This window comes from Diabrotica virgifera, chromosome 4, assembly GCF_917563875.1.
Source record: "Diabrotica virgifera virgifera chromosome 4, PGI_DIABVI_V3a".
NCBI classification, from domain to species: Eukaryota; Metazoa; Arthropoda; class Insecta; order Coleoptera; family Chrysomelidae; genus Diabrotica; species Diabrotica virgifera.
The window spans coordinates 92,771,207-92,794,358 of NC_065446.1; the positions used below are offsets into that span (position 1 = coordinate 92,771,207).

The 23,152-nt window shown below is 32.9% G+C and overlaps 1 protein-coding gene across 1 annotated transcript in view; it reads right to left on the reverse strand.

The window, feature by feature from the left end:
* LOC126883063 (beclin-1-like protein) overlaps nucleotides 1-21,758 on the reverse strand; it is a 43,682-nt gene extending 21,924 nt beyond the window's left edge. Inside the window, exons 1-3 of the mRNA XM_050648274.1 lie at nucleotides 21,438-21,758; nucleotides 21,223-21,383; nucleotides 2,959-3,110 (exon numbers count right to left, since the gene is read on the reverse strand). Coding sequence (XP_050504231.1) covers nucleotides 2,959-3,110; nucleotides 21,223-21,383; nucleotides 21,438-21,549 — 425 coding nt within the window. The 5' untranslated portion in view covers nucleotides 21,550-21,758. The remainder of the gene's footprint in view (nucleotides 1-2,958; nucleotides 3,111-21,222; nucleotides 21,384-21,437) is intronic.
* Nucleotides 21,759-23,152: the final 1,394 nt, after the last annotated feature.

Below are 23,152 nucleotides of genomic sequence, written 5' to 3' on the forward strand. Positions count from 1 at the left end.
ACATTCGTCTAAATGAAGTCCTAAGAACTTTAATGATGAAACAAGTTCAATATCATTATTATTTATATTTAAGTTAATTGGGTTAATACATCGTTGCCTATTATGGAACTGCATGAAAAGAGTTTTTTGGGTGTTCAACAATAAATAATTATTACAGAACCAGTTGTAAAGATCTGGCAGTAAGCTATTAAATTTGGACTTCAAAGAAGTATCAGGTCCATTGACTATTACATTTATGTCGTCTGCAAATATCGTGAAATGTCCATCCGAGTTAACCGAGACAACATCGTTTACATAAATAAGAAAGAGAACAGGTCCTAAAATTGAGCCTTGCGGTACACCTATGTCAATATCTAGATAGTTGGATTTATGCGTCGCATTTGATAATTTTCCTTTTTCTGTTAAGCTGACGTATTGACGACGTGCAGTTAAATATGATGTTAACCAATTTAACGCACGTCCTTAAATGCCGATATTTTTTAATTTATAAAATAAAATTTCGTGATTGACACAGTCGAAAGCCTTGCTAAGATCACAAAATATCCCAACAGGACTCTCTCCAGTATCTATTAAAGATGTGAAAGTATCATAAAAGGAATGCAACTGTATTCAAAAATTTTTGAAAATACCGAAGAAATTGTTATTGGACGGTAATTATTTACTTGTTTTGGGTCACCTTTTTTATGAATTGGTAACACCTTTCCCGTTTTTATACAATCTGGAAAATTGCCATTTGAAAATGATAAATTAACTAAATATGTTAATGGCGATATTATAAAAGAAACAACCTCTTTTATTAAAAATCCAGGGATTTCATCAAGGGCCTGAGATTTTTTATTTTTTAGTTTTTGGTTTAATAATTTGTTTAATTCTATTGTAGTGTACGGATGTAGAAGAAAGTGGTCATCCAAAACAGTGTTGTTACAAGTATATGTATTATCAGGTTTGTTTGGAATGGTCGCAATTGCATCCCATGGGGCATTTTTAAAAAATAGGTTAAATTTATTGGCTATTTCTAATGAATCTGTAATTAAGTTATCCCCGTTTGAAAGTGTTATGTTACTCTCATTTTTTTACCTTTTGAAAAATCAGATATAATTTTCCAAGCACTTTTAGAAGGATTATCTGAGGTGTTGCTTTTGATGCTCTCTTTTTTTATGTCTATAATAATCACGCAACTCTGGAAATGCCCTAGATAATGCATGCAAATTTTTCAATTGATAACTTGATTGTCTCACCTCATTATTAACCCATTTATTACTATTTAATTTGGACTTTTTATTTATAATAGGAAAATCTATGTTAAAATGATACATAAAAATATTAAAAAAGGTATTAAAAGCAATATTTGTATCTAGGATACCATATATTTGATTCCATATTTAGAGGTTTTTACACCTATTGAAGTGGCTAGTTACAATTACTTGTACACTGGACGTTTACACTGATGATGGTCAGTTTGACCGAAAACGTTTTGCACTGGCCACTCTCTTGTGGATAAATTTTTTTAAGAATTTTTAATAAATTCATATGCCTTCATACAACAGAAGTGTTTACTTCATTCCACGTTGTTATATTGAAGGTATACAGCCAACTACGGGGTTTACCCCCTTTTTTTAAGTTTTAAAGTATTTTAAACTAAAAAGTTTTGACAATGTTTTTCTAAAGTTTTTTACAGTATGTCAATGAAATTGTGGTTGGACATTGGTGATTAAGAAAACACCTCTACAAACTAGGTACAGTGAATAACCCATGGTGCAGAAAATGTAGAATGGAAGAAGAGACTACCATACACATCCTATTCCAGACTAAAAATATGCCTAACCCGACCTGGTGCTAACTCGATTTTTCGTTGCGTTTACATTGTAATGTTTTGGTTGAGATGGCCCTGGAATTGTTTCATCCACAATATAAATTGACGTTATAAAAACACTTTTATCTACGTACTCAATAGAAACGCAACTCATTTCAGTCAAAGTCAAACAAATACTAACCTCTAAATATTAATACTAAACGAATGTTGTGCATATCTACATATGACGCCTAAAGCCGTCATGTGCACCTGACTGTAGTAACAGTATGACGTCTTTAAGCGTCATCGGCATTCTAAGGTTTAATAGAGTTCAATGAAAAAATACAAGGTATGGTACAAACGTCTATCGACCAAGTACCAGAGATTAACATTAATCTCGTCTGAACTAAGACGAAGAAGAACCAGCCATAAGAAAAAATAAGCATTGAAATAGCAGTAAAAGTACAATTAGTGATAATTATGAGTACACTCAACTCCCGATTAACCGTAATCGGAATAACCGTGATGCGGCTTAACCGGGACGCGTTTCAGAAAAAATACGTAAATATAAAATGCAGTTGGAGACGGTCCTTTGAAGCTCAGTAGGCGAGTCACTCATCTCCAGCCGGCAGCCGGGCCCTCTCAAGGTCATAGACCCCTCCCCTCATATCCCTCCTGATACGTCGACACACTCTCACCCGCGCGCCCCGCCCACCCCACACAATCAGTACAGCAGTGGAGTGTGACACAGAGTGTGCGTACGATGGCTACTGCTACTAAGCGTAAACGTGTTGTTTTGACGATCCAACAAAAGTTGGACATTGTTCAAAATATTGAACGTGGATCCACGGTTAAACATATGTGTAACCAGTACAATGTTGGCGATAGCACAGTGCGTGATATTTTAAAAAATAAAGATAAACTCGTAATACCCTTTCCTGTTAAATTTATAGTATTTTGCGGATTAACCGCGAGCTTACGTATCCGGGAAGCCTTAACCCTACTTTATCCCGGTTAATCGGGAGTTGAGTGTACTACGAAAATGTATTCCTAGTCTTTTCGAATCTAGTTAAATAGTTTATAGAATTATTGTAGTTCTGATTATGTAGTAAAAAATCTTATCTAGTAGAGAAATCTAAAAACAACTGAATGAAAAATATTCTTACATTTTGTAATATCTACTGTAATCATCATAATCCTCTTGTGCAATTTGAAGTTGTTGATCCAAAATTTCGATGAGGTTATCAGTACACTCATCACACAGAGGATGATCAATATTGGAATTTCCAGAAAGTGTATCAAACAGAGCTGCCTGTACCTAAAAAAATTTGTTGATATCGTTATGTTACTTAATGCTACAATTTATTAAACTAAACTTTTTTTTTTCTCTGATTCTGGCTTTGGTTTAGAACTAGAACCTTTAGCCACGTAATTGTATAACTTATTACTAAGTCAGGGGAGTAATGTGTAGTGTGTGTGTTGAGTAAGTGTCTTGTTACTTTGCAAAGTCGACGTCATTGTCTTTGCAAAGAGACGCTAATTGTTTCCGAACGTCTGCGGTCCCTCCGGTGAGTACCGATCCCACAAGGACAGAAACTATTTTTCATTTATTAGTTTATAAAAAATGAAAAATTTCTGCCCCTGGTAGGATTCGAACTCCCGACCTTTCGTTTCAAAGGTAGGCGCTCTTACCACTGCGCCACAGAGGGGTAAAACTAAACTTAATACTTAAAAATATATTGATTAATAGACATGTTGATTTGTTAATATTATGTAAAGTTAGATTTTACGAAAAAATTGAAGGAGAGATGAAGATTTTAAATATTTCATTTTTTTTTTATTTAAATAAAGCCTCATCAACCATGAACGGCTATTAGCATATGTTGAATGCTTACAATATAACTTAGTGTACAGTGCACATTAATCTAATCTTATAAAAGCATAATGCCACAAGTCAAGCAGTCTGTTCGGTATTTTTGTCGATATGTAAACATTTAATGACATTTAATAAACTTCATTTTATTTTTTTATATCCGGGATAATAATTTTATTATTTATATTTTAAACAATTTATATTATATAGGCACATTATATTAAACTATGGTTTGTTTTTAAACCAGCAGGAGTAAATTAAAAAGGGAGATTCACACCCAAGAAAGTCACTAGAAAAATCACCAAATACATCTTCTTTTTGGTTGATCATATCGGCCTTTGACGGAAATCCATATATATTATATTATACTAATATATCGCTAAAGAGTTCTAAAAACAAGTGTTTGTTATATAAAAGTAGACTAAAAATCTAAAAATTAAAGGAATAATGTAAAAACAAAAAATCACTGATATAACTTAATTAACCCAGGAAATTCCAGTAGTGTCAAAATTTCATAAATGTCATTAGTGTCAAAATTTCATAACAGTGCAGTAAACTTGCCTGAGGTTGAACCAATTACAAACAAGCATTACAGCGCGGTAAATTTGAATCACTCCTCTTGGTTTAAAATCAGACCATATTTTTAAAATTGAATAAAGGAATTTTATTATTTATTTATTAGAAATAAATGAAATATAATTTGAAAGCAATAATTTGACATTTATTTAACAACATATACTATGACAAAAATAAAAACCTTAGCTTGTAAAAGGTATATTTAAAATCCCTAAAAAGGACTGTATCACAACAAAAAGGTTTTCGGAATCAATATTCCATCATCAGTGATATCACAGGTTTACATGCTTTAAGCCACCAAAATGTACGGGTAAAACCCTTAAATTGATATTAAACAGTTGGGGTTACATTATATTATCTGATTTTAAAGGATGTTAAAAATATTTTCAGATTAACCTCTGGTATCACATGACATCAACCTGGCATCACATGACAACTCAGAGTTGTCACCTAAACTCTGCCATGTAAGGTTCTACTGCAATTTCCCAACCAATATGGTTGATGTCATGTGATGCCAGGGGTTAATCTGAAAATATTTTTAACATCCTTTAAAATCAGATAATATAATGTAACCCCAACTGTTTAATATCAATTTAAGGGTTTTTACCCGTACATTTTGATCGCTTAAAGCATGTAAACCTGTGATAACACTGATGATGGAATATTGATTCCGAAAATGTTTTGTTGTGATACAGCCCTTTTTAGGGATTTTAAATATACCTTTTACAAGTTTAAGGTTTTTATTTTTTGTGATTTATGGTATACAGCCAGTACAGGAACTTTTTTCCTTGTGATATATATATAATATGACCTCCATCCAAATATAATATGACGTCATATGTACTCATCACTACTTCTTTCTAATAAAATGATCACTGTAATAGGATTGGCATGTGAAGAAAATCTGATTATCCCTCTATATTAAAACGTTTTTATATACTTGGCTTGGTGTGCGTCACGGACTCTGAAAAATTTTGTAATCCATTTTAAAAATAGTTCTAGGCTACCTAGGTACCTGAAATCTTCAGAATAGCTTAGAACTAGCTAACAATGTAATATTTAAATGCTATTATATAGGGTGATTGATTAGTGAGGTAAAGCTCCGAATATCCGTTATCGTAATGGATAGCGATAAAAGTTAATAACAAAAATTGTAGCCAACTTTGAGCTTCAAAATTAGTTAGAATGTTACAGGGTGTTCGATAACATAGGGGCAGATCAAAGTTATGTTTTTTTAAATAGAACACTCCATATTTTATTTTATATTCGAAATCTTCGTAATTTCTCCATTACAAAAATATAAAGGTTTGGTATGTTATACAGGGTATTTACAAAGTTATAACCAATTTTATATGAAAATCGTAACAAGTTTAACTCCCTGTATAAATAAAAATAAGCACAACAGCAATAGTTTATTGATGCCATATTTTTTTAATTATTGTCAAAATTTTCATAAATGATAGGTAGTGCTAATTTTCTTTATATTGAATACAGGGTGAGTCAAAACGCAAGTACATTATTATCTCAGTAATTTTAAATCGAACACCCTGTATTTTATATCACTATCTAAAAGTACCATTACAGTACTTTAATTTTTATATAACATTCCCTATGTCTGAATTTATTAGTTTTCGAGATATTTTTTCAGAGCAAATTATTAATTACGGGTCTAAATCTTTCCAAATTTTAGGTAAGCCATGACTGAATTGTCTAAAACTGACAATTTACGATTACTGATTATCAATCTGTAATCAAAATTGGCTACAATTTTTGTTATTAACTTTTATTGCTATCTATTACTATAACGGATCTACGGAGCTTTACGCCAATAATCAATCACCCTGTATGGATAAATCGATTTTGTTTATTCCAAACTATTTTAAAAATGTGACTAATGCAATGATATTTTAAAGTATGTTAATAAATCGATATCTACAAATTGATGGTGGGTCAGTGGCATTAGACTGCAGATCGAGAGTTTCCTAGTTCAAACACAGCTGTTGCGTATCTTTTTTTATTTTTTTTAATAAATAATTAAAAGTTGATAAACTTAAAATTCATATTTTATAAGTTAATTATTATATATAAATATTATATACACTAAAACCCCGATTATCCGTGCCCCTCGGGACCAGACGTTGGCACGGATAATTGAAAAGCACGGATAATTTGAACATTTATTTCTTATTGTAATACATATGTACGTATATCCATACATATAGCCCTACCATAAAAAGACAACAGAAAAAATAAATCTTTCATTATGAGTCTCCCTCTCCGCGTATAGTTTCCGTCGAGTGATTTACAGTGACGCTATTTTGATAAAACCTCAAAAATGCAATTTAAGTAATAGAAAATCATAGCATGGATAATCCGCAGCCCGGATAATCCGCACACGGATAATCAGGGTTCTACTGTATACCATTTTAAACAACCGTGGTATTATAAAAAGTACTTTTTATACTAGTGTAATTTTTGGAATTATAATTTTAACAGTTAATACACCTACTAAAAATTCGTATTTTATTCTTTCGAAACATGTATCCTGTATATAACAAAACCGTGTTATTATAAAAAGTACTTTTTATTATAGTGTAATTTTTGGAATTTTAAGCATTTTATATCGTCAAATTATTTTATATTCTCTCCTATAAATAATAAAAACGTTTTGTTATAAAAAAGTTATTTCTTATAAAAGTGTAATTAATTTTTAATTTTGCTGCTGCATGGAAAGAGGTAAAAGAGCAAACATTAAAAAAATGGTTGGAAAAATTTGTTTAATGGACAAGATGCAGACATAGATTTAGAAGGGTTGATATAAAATAGCCGAAAGGTTGATATAAAAAAATAGATGAAGTTATGAACATAAAAATAAGGATGGAAGTGAAGATGGCGAAAAATTCAAAAGAACAGTGCCAAAAATGAAGTTAACAGAGGTAAGGTTGGATTTCAATGATCTAATGTCAATCAGACAATAAAGTTCAACTATATTATATGTATTTTAGTAATTTTAGAGAGTTGATTATAAAACACTGCAGACTTCAAAAGAACAACGAATGTCAGAAACAATTAAATAGAACTTAAATATTTCAAAAAAAATTCAATTTATTTTAAGCTTATTTTTATATAACAGACTTTTGACTTTAACGGATACCTCGTTCCCTCAATTAGTCTGTTATATCGAGGTTTTACTGCACTGTGTAAAAATAAAAATCAAAATGGCACAATATAAAAATAGCCCTTACTTATTCCAACGAATATAGAAGCTAATAGAAGAATTCTTCCCTATATTTGTATTCAACATGGCGTCGAACACAAATGTTAACAACCTCACTTGAGTGAAGCACTTTTGATATTTTTTTTATCTAAATGCCATGTGGTTGTGTTCATACAATACTTAGCCTTAAGGGGCTATCCTAGTGCAAAAGTACGAAATTCATATACTTTTTTTTGGGAATTTTTAAAATAAAAAGCACTGAGCGATTTTTTTTTGAAAATTTGCATGAGCATTTATTATAAAAAGAAGTACATTTAAAACAATTTTCATAAAAAAATATTACAAATTAAACGATTTATGCGCCATATACTGACACCGTGAAAATAAAAACATAGCTCCACTGCTGCAGTGATTGGGACCAATAGAGATCCGGAAACATAAAATTTCAAAGTGATTATTGAAATAAAGTTATTTCCTATACCATCAACTAGGATTTTTGAAAAATATTAAAATTTGGAAAAATGACGAAGTGTTGAAAATTTTTTAAAATTAGCTAAAACATTTTCAGTTTCAAAAACTGCCAAATTGACATTTTTCATCCGATTAAAAAACCCCTAGTTGATGGTATAGAAAATAACTTATATTTCAATAATAACTTTGAAATTTTATGTATCAAGATCACTATTCTGCCGTCCTAAGCCAAAAGACGCATCTTAATATTTTAAGTTGAGTTATTGCGATTTATCGGTTTTTTATTACAAGTATGTACTACTATAGATGCGTCTAATTTTATTACCAATTTTTAGGCACTATGGAGTTACAATGCGTCTTTTTCGCTTAGGAAATAGGTAAACATTGTATTTGGGGTCCTAAACCCGGGAGTAGTTGCGCTCACTTGTAACGTGAATAGTCGCATGTTAGATTCTATATCAAAATACGAATTTACAACAAATTTTTATTTTATAGTATTTTTATTTACTTGTTATGTTAGAAATATTATTTCTAACAATTATTATTAAATCTAATTGGCTCTTTCCAAAGCCATAAATTCCACAAAAAGAAGAACAAGAAGAAAAAAAATTCCTACGCATTACTACACCCTTCCTCGAGGCACTTACGAAATTTTTTCAAAATTGCAAAATTTTTCATCAAGTTATCGCGAGAAAGGATAAAATATCAGATTCTATCTAACGGCGCGACTACTCGCGAGTTAAGAACCATAATATCAAAATCTAAAAATTTTGAGATACGCCCTTTTGGCTTAGGACGGCAGTATTAGTCTCAATCACTGTAGCAGTGGAGCTATGTTTTTATTTTCACGGTGCCAGTAGATGGCTCATAAATCGTTTAATTTGTAATATTTTTTTATGAAAATTGTTTTCGATGTATGTACTTTTTTTTTATAGTAAATGCTCATGCAAAGGACACCGCACACATCTTATGGAAAATATAATGTCACTCAAATTCAATAAAACTTACATGAATAGATTCGTTTCAATGTAACGGTCACTTATTATCATTGCGCCAACTCTGAATTTTCAGTAATAAGAGCAGGAATTGATATAAATTAATCTGAAATCAAATGGGTAGGTACATAAGTTAGAGAGAAAAAATATTTTAAGATATCCAAATTATCGGGAGTTCATAAATCTTCTAAGATTATTAAGCCTCTTACCTTGTAAATCATAAATGACAACGCACTTCCAGTGACGCACCGTAAAACAAGGGTATTTAACGCACTAATGAGAATTTAACAGAATTTTATTTAATTAACACTATTGAATTACGACTTAAATTGCATTATACTGTGTTTTAACATTATCGATCAATTAAAAGAAAATTAGGCAAATCGTTTGCTTTAGAAAGAATCAAAAGTTTTTGTCACTAGTCAACTTTATCTGGTAATTATTGTAAACTAGTAATTATTATAAAGGGTCGTTACGTTCCGCCAAATGGTTAGTTTTTGTCGAACTGTTGTTCTACTATTAACTATTTTAATTAGTGAAAATGCAGTGTTATATTTGTGATGTTCGAGTTCGTGCTAGAGGTTTTCGTCGAGTTGAGAACTTAGATAATCTTCCACCAATATTTCAGGAGATTGCATTGGGTCGCCGCATGAACAACAATCTACCGGAAGCCAATTTTGATATTGGGATTGTGATTCACATAAACTGCTACAGATACATCATTGAAGAAATTGAACAAGGTAATGATGATAATGTGAATGCTTGTAGATTCAAGTGTGTATTACAAAGAAATAATTTATGTTTTGTATGTGATAGAGCTAGAAATCTTGAACGTTTGTCATTAGAAGCTAGAGTAGATATCTACATGAAACGAGAGATTTTTGTAGCAAAGGGTGCTTTATGTTGCAGTGATCACATAACTGATGACAGTATGCTAGATCATAATATAATAGAGAATTTGCGTGGTAATATGCTTAATGTTAGCTTAAGTCCTAAAGAAGTTTCAGAGTGGTTTCAAGCGTTACGTCTGACAGCAATTGAAAATACTACTAATCGTTTCGAGACAGACACGGGTATTCAAGAGGACGACTTCAAAGCATTGACAAACTTAAGCAAAAATAATTTTCAAGATCTTTATACTTATTGCGATGAGGTCGTAGTTTATGATAGAACTAGAGTTATTACTAAAAAGGATTTAATTACATTTCTTATGAAGTTAAAATACAATTTAAGTGACGATTTATTAAAAATTTTGTGCTCATATTCTAGCAGATCCAACGTTAGTCTGACAATAACTGCAGTACGTACAAGTCTTTGTCAACGATTTGTTAGAGAAAATCTGGGTTTAGAAGCAATTGGTCGCCAAGAATTTATTAGAACCCATGTTACAGATTTTGCTAACTTTTTGTACAATCCGAATCCTGACAATCCTCAAGCCATTATTTACATAGATGGAACCTATCTCAAAATTCCCAAATCGTCTAATTTTCGAAGTCTTCGCCAAACTTACTGTCTACATAAGGGTTTTCATTTAATCAAACCGGTTTTAATAGTCGGACCTGACGGATATATTTTGGACGTACAAGGCCCCTATTTTTCTGATTCAAGAAATAACGATGCTGCAATTTTACAACATCACCTTGAAGATGAGGAACAAGACGAAGTAAATAACTTGCGTAACTGGCTGCAACCAAATGATATTGTAATTGTAGATAGAGGCTATCGTGATTCTATTCATTTGTTAAATTATTTAGGCCTAGAAGGTCATATGCCACCACTTCTACCAAGAGGACAAAGACAGTTGTCTACTGAAGATGCTAATAAAGCGCGATTAATTACTAAAACAAGATGGATAGTTGAAGCTCGGAATGGACATTTAAAAAGTATTTTTAAATTGTTTTGTGGATTAATACCGGTCCATCATGTGCCTAATATTAGAATATTTTTAAAAATTGGGTGCAGTTTAATTAATAAATATTTTCCACCTATTCAAATGCAAGGTGCAACTGCAGAATTGGCAGAAACAATGCAGGAATTGGCTGCATATGAAAATGTCGTAAAATCTCGTGTTGAAGTTGACCGTTTGGACTTACAACGTATTCAAGACGATGCATGGGTGAATTTAGATGAACTTATTTTACCAGAATTTCCCATTTTGTCGTTACAACAGATTAGAGATTTGACTATTGGAATCTACCAAGTAAAACTTGCACCCAGTTACATTCAAGATAAATTACAGAGAGAAAACATTGAACATTTTACATTTCAAGCACTTTTAGAAGAACAGGGTCTTCTTAGAGCTCGTATTTACTCTAGATTTCGTCAGGCGACTAAACATCAATTATGGATAGCTTTTCAACCACTCCATCTAGAAAATGACGGTGACAATATACCAATCGACGGCTACTACTGCACTTGCAAAATTGGTGCACGAACTGTTGGATGCTGTGCTCATGTTGCAAGTGTATTAGGGTATCTAGGGTATGCAAGGCATGACGCAAATGTAAGGTATCCATCAACACAGTTATTACATTCTGTCTTAGACGCTCCTAATAGAGACGTGCACTTGAATCAGTAATTGTTGACTCTTTGAATACCACAACTTGGTTTTCAATTTTTTTATATATATTTTTAATAATTAATGACAACATGGATTAGGCCTAATGGGGAAACCATGCAAAAAAACGCGCCTTGCATTTTACCTCAATGGTGGTGGGGAAATGAAATGCATTATTTAATCGAAATTAGTTACAGATTTTATGTATACTTACCATACATAAATAATAAAAAATGATTAGTATTGCACAACATTTACACAGACGAACCACTCACTAATGAATGCATTATTTAATCGAAATTAGTTACAGATTTTATGTATACTTACCATACATAAATAATAAAAAATTGATTAGTATTCCACAACATTTAAACAGGCGAACCACTCACCATTGATAATTTTTAACGAACGCCTATGTAATAATTAAATATTTGGTGAGAAGTAGGAAAGTATAAATAGTTTCACTAATCCGCTTTTAGGACCCGCTGGGTTTAAGCTGCTTTGAATAGCACCCTGAGTAATAGTGATTGTATCTGACATTTTTATGAACTCCCAAAATATGATTTTGATAAACTTTAATTGCAATTTGCGCCGTAATTAATCATAATTAAGAGTTGGCGCAATGATAAGATTTGATCGTTAATTTAAAACCAATCTATTCGTAAATTTTATTGAATTTGAGTGACATTATATTTTCCATAAGATGTGTGCGATGTCCTTTTCAAAACAATTGGTAAAGTATTTTATTTTAAAAATTTCCAAAAAAGTATATGAATTTCGTACTTTTACACTAGGATAGCCCCTTAAACTATAGGCCTTAAATTTTTTCACTTTATAAAATTACAAATCAAATCCTACTTCTTCCTACCATATTTTTTTGTAGAAAATAAAATATTAATATTTTTAATTTTAATAAGTGTATATTTTTAGAAATGAATAAACAACATTGTGATTCAAAAGTATAACAAAATGTTATGTGACAGTTTTTCATTGTGTTGGAACAAACCCATTTTTAATTCACCCAGGTTTAATTTAAACCCAAACTTTAAAAATGTTATACTTTAGTTTAATTCGATCAGTTTTAGAATATGGTTCTCTCATTTGGTCTCCTTCATATAATAGTGAAATCTACAGTATCGAGAGAGTTCAAAATAAATTCTTGAGAGTATGTGCTTACAAAATTGGTTTTATTAGACAGCAACACACATATGATAATATATTTCGACCTAACCCGTGCATTTGACACGATTAACCATAACTACTGTGACGAATTTCTAACTGAGGCCGGCCCTGCCCCTAGTAGTCAACAAACAACAGCGACACGTCATCGACGAGTATTGTCTCCGCTAATCCAGAAGTTTCCCCGATGATAGGCGTGGACCCGCCTCGGGCCTTCCTGACTGTTCTCGAAGCAGAGCCGTATCTATATAAGCGGATGATTTTTAAGCAGCAGTCAGTCAGTTAATATATTCGACGCGATATATTGTTTTATTGTTTGATCGGGTTGCTGAAATGTATGTATTTTTAAAGTAGATAAGTCGTATTTGTAAATAAATTAAATGTTAGAAAGTGTAAAATAAATTAGATATTGTTGTTAAATAAGTGTTAATTGTAAGTGTTATAAATAAACAATTTCAAGTAAGTCTTTTATTTATTTAATAATAATTAAAAGTAAATTCGCGTAATATTTCCTAAAAAACGTAACAAAATGGTGTCAGAAGTGGGATGGAATTGGTTACTTCTGCTAAAGAAATTCCCGTGAGATTGATTAATGTCAATGACTACCCGGTGACCATCAAGAAGGAGACAAAAGTAGGAACTTGTGTACCCGTGACGTCCATAATCCGTCAGACAACAACATCAGATAATTCCAACGACAAGTTCGACCAAATGGTTGCAGTTGCAGGCCAATCTCTGAATCAAGTGGAGAAAAGGAAATTAAGGGAATTTCTTAGGCAATATCGTGACATATTCGTACCGAAAGGAGGAAAGACAGGAAGAACGACAGTTGTCAAACATAAAATTGACACTGGTACCGCTAGGCCAATTCGTCAATCAGCTCGACGATTACCACAGGCGAAGAGAGAGGAAGCTGAAAGGATTGTTCAAGAAATGAAGAAAGACGGGGTGATAGAAACTTCTACGAGCCCATGGGTCTCTCCGGTGGTCCTGGTCAAGAAGAAAGATGGAACTACGAGGTTCTGTGTGGACTACCGTTTGTTGAACAATGTTACCAAGAAAGATAGTTATCCTCTGCCTCGGATCGACGACACGTTGGACACATTAGCTGGAAGTAAATTGTTTTCTACGTTGGACTTGAAGTCTGGATATTGGCAGGTAGAAATGGATCCAGTGGACAAAGAGAAGACGGCCTTTACGACAGGATCTGGATTATGGGAATTCAACGTTATGCCGTTTGGACTCTGTAATGCTCCTGCGACATTTGAGAGGCTGATGGAAAATGTGTTGAGAGGGTTATCTTGGAAAACATGCCTGGTGTATTTAGACGACATAATCGTTTTGGGGGAGACGTTTGAAGACCACCTGAAGAATTTAGAAGACGTTTTTAATCGACTTAAAGCTGCCCAGTTAATGTTAAATCCCAAGAAATGCCAGCTATTTCAAAGTAAAGTCAATTATTTAGGCCATATAGTCAGCAAAGAAGGAGTGGCCGTGAACAAAGGAAAAATCGATTCCATTAAGGAATGGCCTGAACCAACTGATAAACATCAAGTGAGAAGTTTTCTGGGACTATGTACTTACTACCGGAGGTTCATTAAGAAGTTTGCAGATATCGCTAAGCCATTAACGCGACTTACAGAGGAAGCAAGAGATTATTGCTGGGATGGAGACTGCCAAACGGCCTTTGAAACTTTGAAGAGGCATTTAATTACAGAGCAAATATTAGGGTATCCACTGCCAGAAGGAGAGTTCATCTTAGATACGGATGCAAGTAATGTGGGAATTGGAGGAGTGCTGTCGCAGATCCAAGGAGGACAGGAACGAGTCCTTGGATATTTTAGTAAAGTGCTTTCAAAACCTGAACGAAATTATTGCGTCACGAGAAGAGAACTTCTAGCAGTAGTAAAATCAGTGGAACACTTCTATCAATACCTCTACGGAAGGAAGTTTCTAATCCGAACCGACCATGCCGCCCTTAAATGGTTAATGCAGTTTAAGAATCCAGAGGGTCAGATAGCCAGATGGATTGAACGACTTCAAGAATATGATTTCAAGATCGAGCATCGGGCCGGAGTTAGCCACAGAAACGCCGATTCTCTATCTAGAAGACCGTGTCCAGCAGAATGTTCCCATTGCAACAAAACAGAGTCGAAGGAAGCAGCAGTACTAAGAACAACAGTGGTCAACGACGAGTGGACGCCTACCAAGATCAAGGAAGAACAAGAAAAAGATCCAGTTTTACAGAAGATTCGAAAATGGAAAGAAGAAAATCGTCGACCATCTTGGCAAGAAATATCAAGCCTAGGCTCAGTAGTTAAGACGTATTGGGCCCAGTGGGACTCATTTATCTTGGAAGACAGTTTGCTTAAACGAGTAATAGAAAATGATGATGGTTCAGTGAGGAGAACACAGTTGGTGATTCCAAAGAGCAGAGTAGCCGAAGTACTTCGTCAGTTACACGACAGTCCATCAGGAGGGCATTTTGGTGTAAAGAAGACCCTTCAGAGAATTCGGGAACGATTTTATTGGATGAATAGTTCCGACGATGTGAAGGACTGGTGTAAGAAATGTACTACCTGTGCTACAAGTAACGGACCCTACTGGCAAAGAAAGGCTCCTATGAGACAATACAATGTTGGAAGTCCGTTTGAAAGAATAGCTTTGGATATTGCCGGGCCATTTCCAGAAAGTGACAATGGATGCAAATACATGTTGGTGGTAATGGATTACTTCACGAAATGGGTTGAGATCTACGCAATTCCAGACCAGAAGGCCGCCACTATTGCAGATGTGCTAATCAGAGACTGTATCAGCCGATTCGGAGTACCTCTGGAGATCCATAGTGACCAAGGAAGAAACTTTGAGAGCGATCTATTTCAAGGAATCTGTGATAAACTAGGCATGAAGAAGACAAGAACCACGGCCTATCACCCGCAATCGGATGGAATGGTGGAGCGTATGAATAGGACAGTCGGCAAGTATTTGACAAAGATGGTGTCCAATCATCAACGAGACTGGGACCAGTACCTTCCGTTCTTCGCAATGGCCTATAGATCTGCTGTTAATGAATCAACTGGCCAAACACCAGCAAAAGTCCTATTTGGACGTGAGATGCGTCTACCCTGTGATCTAGAGTTTGGATGTCGACCTGGAGAAGATGTTGCTGGTGAGGATTACGTGAATGAATTACGAAGAAGAATGGACGATATACATGAGTTGGTCCGTTCTAATCTTCAGATCGCTAGCGACCGAATGAAGAAACGATACGATACCCAAGTTGAGAAGGGATGTTTCAAGGAGAACGACAAAGTCTGGCTTTATAATCCAAAGAAGCGAACAGGTTGTTCTCCCAAGTTGCAGCAGTTCTGGGAAGGTCCGTACCTCATTGTCAAGAAAATCAATGACGTTATCTACCGAATAAGCAAGATTCCTAGGGGAAAGCCGATGATAGTCCACCATAATCGGTTGGCGCCGTACGAGGGAGACCACGACGTAGATGAGGAAGTGGAAGTCAACCAAGTTCGAGAAATACCTGACCTTACCTTTGAAGAGTTCATGGGTACCTACGGAGGTACCGGTAAAGCAAGACATGGTGTTACCACTGAAGAAAAGCGAGATCTTCTCGCACTTCCCGATGACTATTCGCTGGCCCATACCATCCCGGCCAGTATCAAAGACGCACGAGGGTTGGCATCCGCCTTCCGAAGGAAGTTTGGTCGAGTTGCAGAACTTCAATGCCAACTGCCAGCTCCTGGCAAAGCATTGAAACTCCAAGATGCATCACGTTACCTATTCTATCTGGTAACAAAAGACACTGTCCGTGACCAACCTACCTACCAAGATGTATGGGATGCATTAATTCAATTGAGAGAGCACGTGTTGGAGTCCGACGTGCAAAAGTTAGCCATACCAAAGTTAGAATGCAGCCAATTAGACTGGAGAGTTATCCGAAATATGGTAGAAGAAATTTTCCAAGACACCGAGGTCCAGGTGTTAGTCTGTTGCAATCCGCATAGTTACTGGTGCGGAAAGAAGACCGTCCCCTGTCACTTTTATACAACTGGGAGTTGTAAAAGAGGGTCCAGTTGCCGATACCAGCATCCAGTTCCAGTCCTGACAAGGTTCCAGGAGGAACCATCTTTTAAGGAGGGGGCAATGTGACGAATTTCTAACTGAGGCCGGCCCTGCCCCTAGTAGTCAACAAACAACAGCGACACGTCATCGACGAGTATTTTCTCCGCTAATCCAGAAGTTTCCCCGATGATAGGCGTGGACCCGCCTCGGGCCTTCCTGACTGTTAACAAAGCAGAGCCGTATCTATATAAGCGGATGATTTTTAAGCAGCAGTCAGTCAGTTAATATATTCGACGCGATATATTGTTTTATTGTTTGATCGGGTTGCTGAAATGTATGTATTTTTAAAGTAGATAAGTCGTATTTGTAAATAAATTAAATGTTAGAAAGTGTAAAATAAATTAGATATTGTTGTTAAATAAGTGTTAATTGTAAGTGTTATAAATAAACAATTTCAAGTAAGTCTTTTATTTATTTAATAATAATTAAAAGTCAATTCGCGTAATATTTCCTAAAAAACGTAACACTACTTATCAATAAAACTTGAAGCAATGGGTATTCGGGGTCCAATTCAATCTTGGATTAACTCATATGTGTCTGGTAGAGCACTCAAGGTGCAGGTTGATGATGAGTTGTCTGATGAGTTTAGTACTCCTATTGGAACTCCGCAAGGTGGAGTATTAGGACCACTTTTATTTCTTCTCTACATAAATGACCTACCTTTAAGTATAACAAATGGACGTGTTTTTATATATGCAGACGACACAACAATTGTAATTGTAGCTGATGGTTTAGACGAGTTGCATAAGAAAATACAAATAACCATGAATGAATTCATTCATTGGTGTCAAATAAATCACCTTCTTATAAATGAAAGTAAGACCATTTTTATCCAATTCACATCTCCACTTAAGGAAGGTGACAATATAACCTTAACATTAAATAATTGCAAATTTGAGACTGTCGAACACACTAAATTCCTTGGAATGGAATTAGATTCCAAATTAAATTTTAATCATCAAATTGACTCTCTCTGTAAAAAACTAAATAAACTCTACTTTGCTTTCAATAGTTTGAAATCAAATTTTTATCAATATTACCTACTTACTTGTACTATGCATTTGTATACTCCGCCATCAGCTGCAATATAATTGTGTGGGACAGAGTTACGGAAATTGGGCGAATATTCGTCCTTCAAAAGCGATTCATTCGCCTAATTTTTAACTTAGATTACAACGAATCTTGTAGAGATACATTTAAAAAGAATAATATTATGACCTGCACATGCATCTATCTTTTCAAACTATTAACCTACACTTTTCTTAACAAGAATAAGTTTCAAATAAATAGTGATGTCCATAATTACCACACGAGAAATAAAAGTGATATCCACCTAAACAAATTCAACCGATTTCAACTAAAAAAGTCTCCAATGTATGCCGGAGGACAATTTTTTAGTTTGCTTCCAAATTCAATAAAAGAAATATTGCATTTTAACAAGTTCAAAACCAAGTTAAAGTTGTTTTTAACTGAACATTGTTTTTATTCTCTAGACGAATTCATTGGCTGGAACAATAGCTAGCAACTGATTCTGATATTTTTATACTTTTAACAATATTTTATCAGTCTCGTAATCTTGTTCTCTACTAAATGTTTGTTACCATTAATGTTTTTAATAAGATAACTTTAGTTTACTTTAGTGTAGTATTTTTTAATAACCTACTTATTGTACTATAAGCATACCATGTTTGTGACTTGTCTTATGTCATGTAAATGATACAAAAAGATCAATAAATTTATCTATCTATCTATCTATACTGTCAATATGAATATCTCGTCACTACATCATAGAAGGTTTGAAGCGGATTTATGTTTCCTTTCTAAGATTATAAATGGATATGTTCAAGATCCAGATCCAGAGTTACTAAGTTTAATAAGTTTAATGTTAATACTAGAAGAACTCGTAACACTGAGACTTTCAACATTCCATTCCACACTATGGTCAAATTCACACTATGATTCCACACTATGATCACATTACAAGAATTTTACGAACTGTCAATGAGCATAGCAATAGTTTAGAGTTATTTGGAATATCTACGACAACATTTAAGAAATCAGTTGAGATTTTAAGCATTACTTAATAACATAAGCTACTAATTTAATTGAATTTTGGTTTGTTATTTTTACGCAACCTATGATTTGTAAAGGTTGACGTTAATTTGTAAAAATGGTATATCCATAAAATAAATAAATAAATTCAAAGTTACAAGCTGAAAATGCGAGCATTATCATAACGAAAACTTTGTTTATTTACGTATTTTAATTCCTAATATGGAAAATTGCTATTCTGAAAACTTGTTTAGAATTAATAATTATGTTTTAATGTGCAATTATATCATTCTAATTTAAATGTTATGAACTATAAAGGCACTTTACTCTTGATCGAAATTCATATTTTTTATATACCTCGTATAAAATTAATAAAATTTTATATATGATGGTTGCATCATAAATCTTAGACCATGAAGAGCTTTTTTTATAAAGAATAACTTTTCTTCGTCAAATTAAAAATAAAAGAGATATAAATAAAAATGCTGTTGGTATCCATAATTTGAGAAAAATTTTCTTCTTTTTCCATTAGAAGGATGTAATTGCACATATCAGACCATAATTTTTTATTCCAAACAATATTATTTCATGTAGTCGGTTCGCTAATCTCAGACACAACTGGCTAGTGATTTTAGTCAATAATTTAGCCAATTTGGCAAAAAAATAAATTACCTACTAAAATCACTAGCCAGTTGTGTCGAGTTTAACGAACTGACTATAATAACAATTTTCATTTCATAATAAATGGAACAGTCCATTTATCATTAAAGGGGAAGGCGTATACTCGTATAAACTTTTTTAACCTTTCAGTGCTAACGCATGGTCTCATAGATGGAGCTAACCTATTCATACCGATAATTAACGATCTATTCCGATATTCAGGCTAGGTCATTCAATAGCTTCATATTTTACCTAACCGTTGTTAGTATTAAAATATTGTTGAACATAGATACATAGTTCGTTCGTTACACAAGATTTCGGTCTCAGAGACGGATGTTAGCTTTTGCGGCTGTACTAAAGGTAAGGATTGTAACATTTAGCGTTGTATTTTTAGTGAATAAAATATTATTTTTTTACTTTTTAGAAATAGAAATGAACTACGATAAGTCGAAAAACAAAGTACAGTTGTTACTCGTGTAATAAATTTATGTGCTTAGAACACATAAAGGGTATATGTGTGGAATGTTCGGAAAAAGATTGACTTTTTTAAGTTTTAAGTTACTTCATATTATTAGAATTGCTTAAGTGTGGTTATTATAAGTGGATAATTTCATCTTTAGTTTAAAAATAACTCAGCAAATTTTTTGTTTATATTAAGATGTTAGGGTTTTTTTCTCACTTATTTTAAATAAAAAAGTATTTAATAAGACCTTTAAAGTAATTAAATTTTAAAAATTTGTAAAATTTACAGTACTAGGGCATGTATAAACATACAGTCCCAGAGACGGACATTAGCACTTATGTCAAAATACTTCACATTAGCACTGAAAGGTTAAAGCGGTTAATAAATTATTGCATTTAAAATATACTCTGTATTTTTGTACATCTTATTTATTTTATATAATACCTAATTAAATTCGCTATCAAATGTCATTGATATTTTATTAATACTTAATTTAGTTTGACATTCACGAAGTGTCAAACTCAAATAATGTAAATAACCTATGCTTTGCTTAACAAATCGAGATTAAAAAACTAGCCTACTTAATAGCAATGATTTCAGCTGAGGTGTAGTGTGTCGGCAGAAGATAAATGGATTGTGACGTCACATTTTAGAGTTTGAGGTCGATTATCTCGAAGACGGTTAGAGATATCGAAATGCAGTTTTCAGATTTGCATTCAGAAGAAAAAACTACATAAGAATACATCGACAAATCTGATCTGAGTATTGCAGGAGCGGCAACGCAATAACACACACTTTTGCGAATTTATAAACTAAAAGTTTTCGTTCATAAAATTTTATTTACATGTAATAATAAAAATACTTTTAATATTGAAGTTTTCATAGGTACCTATTTACGTTTTAAAATACCTTTTGTACCGTTTTAAGTTTTAAAATTATAAAGTTAACGATTTAATATATTAAGAATGAAGATTGTGTGAAAAAAAAACAATTTGCAAATCAAAAGCATCCAAATTTTATTAAGCCTGGATGCATAAGATAAATTGCTCCGTTCCTACATCTTTCCCATTTTCTCCCAAGTGCAGTCTCTGGCAATTTCTCCCATTTCAACTCTTCTTCTAGGAGAGTATTATATTCGTTACTTATTCCCTACTGCTGTATTTAGAAATAAATTATCTATTATTTTGGGGATTATATAATAAACTTTACGTTTTAAATGATTATGTATTATGTACTATGTTTGAACTTACCTTGAATTGGTGACTGATCAAATCTACCTCATTTTCATCAGATATTAGCATAAACCCATTGGCTCCATTGCCAGAGTCTGATAACCTACATGGAGGTACATAATGATCAAAACTGGTAGCCTGCGACTCCAAATCAACTTCAGGGTTGGAATATATGGGCACTACGAAATATAAATGCTATTTTTAAGGGTACAAACAAAGGACATACAACTTACAATTTAATTCTGCTGAGGTATGTTCACTAAAAGAGTTCAGTGATTCATCTAATCTTAATGATTGAGAACATCTTTGGCATGCAAAAGACACAAATAATTTATCTTCTGCCATTTCATTAGTTCATTTCATATTGTTTTCCGTTTCTATTCTAATCCAAACCAAACATTTCTTCACATTTTGACAATCATTTAAGTTTGACATCATCTGCATCTGTGTTTGTCAACTCTATCGTGCTCTATCTGTGATTGTGATGTTAAACATATGTTTCTTACGTCATACGCGCTTGAAACTTACTTTTTATTTTCCAAAATTTTTTATAAAACAAAAAAAAAATAACATTAAATAACATTAAATAACATTAAATAACATTAAATAACATTAAATAACCTAGTTAAAAATTATTACTATGAGGCCCGGTCTTTTCACCTCCGAATAAATAGTTAACGGGAAGTTTATCTGACAGATAAAAAAAGTAGCGTCTTTTCACTCTGGAATAAAGTTATCCGGCAGATAAATTGACGTTAAATATCAAATATTTAACTGCCGAATAAAGTACCGAATAAGAAGTTATCTGGAAGATAAACTTTGATTTTCGTATATTTCATGGTTTCTGATTGCCACGAAACTAAAAATATAACCTAAAATCTTGTAGGTCTGATTGAATTTATTGCAAAAGTAAAATTTTGTTCTTTCTAAAAATTCTCAATCACAAATTTTATGTTATTTTGTTTTTATACATACCTACCTAGTGTAATTTTTTAAGCCGAGTTATTAGATATTAAATTAAAGATGGGTTATAATTTGAAAAAATTATAATAGTTATGTATTATTGTATACCTACTCAACTATATTCATTTACAAAGGAAAACAAGTTGTAAAAAATAAAATGGTTTTTTATCCCATCTTGCATAAGTATCTATCTTAAAGTTACCCACTAGAATAATCTGTGAAACATGAAATTGGTAAAAGTTTTACCTCTAGTTTTGTTAAAAAATTGTTTAGTTTTCTCATTTTTAAAATAATGATTTCTTTGAATTGCCAAATATTTTACGATTCCAAAATGAAAGGTATTGATATAGTAACTAGAATTAAGTATGCTCCAAAACAGTAGATACCTACCTTGAAAAAAAAGCTGCAGAGTTAAGTATCCAAAACATACTGGGTGTATCATGAAATTCTCAAAATTTTCAATAAATCTATAGAATATAGGAAGACTGATTTTATATTCTGACAATTTCGTAATACTCCCTGGATATGTTTTAAATAGGTACCTTCTTACTAATCGCTACCTACATTCTAATACCACGTATGAAGATTTTTAGGTGAAACGAGTTAGAGGTTGATTCTGAGTATATTCCCAAGTATGAGAAAACATTATTTCTCATACTTGTGATTAGAATCATTCAGTAAAGTGTGCGCAATATACTCAGAATCAACCTCTAACTCGTTTCACCTAAAAATCCTCATACGTGGTATTGAATGTAAGTAGCGTAATATTTTTTGTGCCAAATATAAATAATTCTGTATTATTGCTGTTTAAATTCAGATCATAGCAATGGGTTGTTACTTGGAGATTCTGATTGTCCACTGATGAGTCCAGAAATACATATCGCCCTTTTTGTATATAGCAGAAAACAAAACAATTAAATTGATTCAATTGTCCTATCTTACACTAAAGCAATATATTTATAACATAGAGAGAGAAATGAAAATG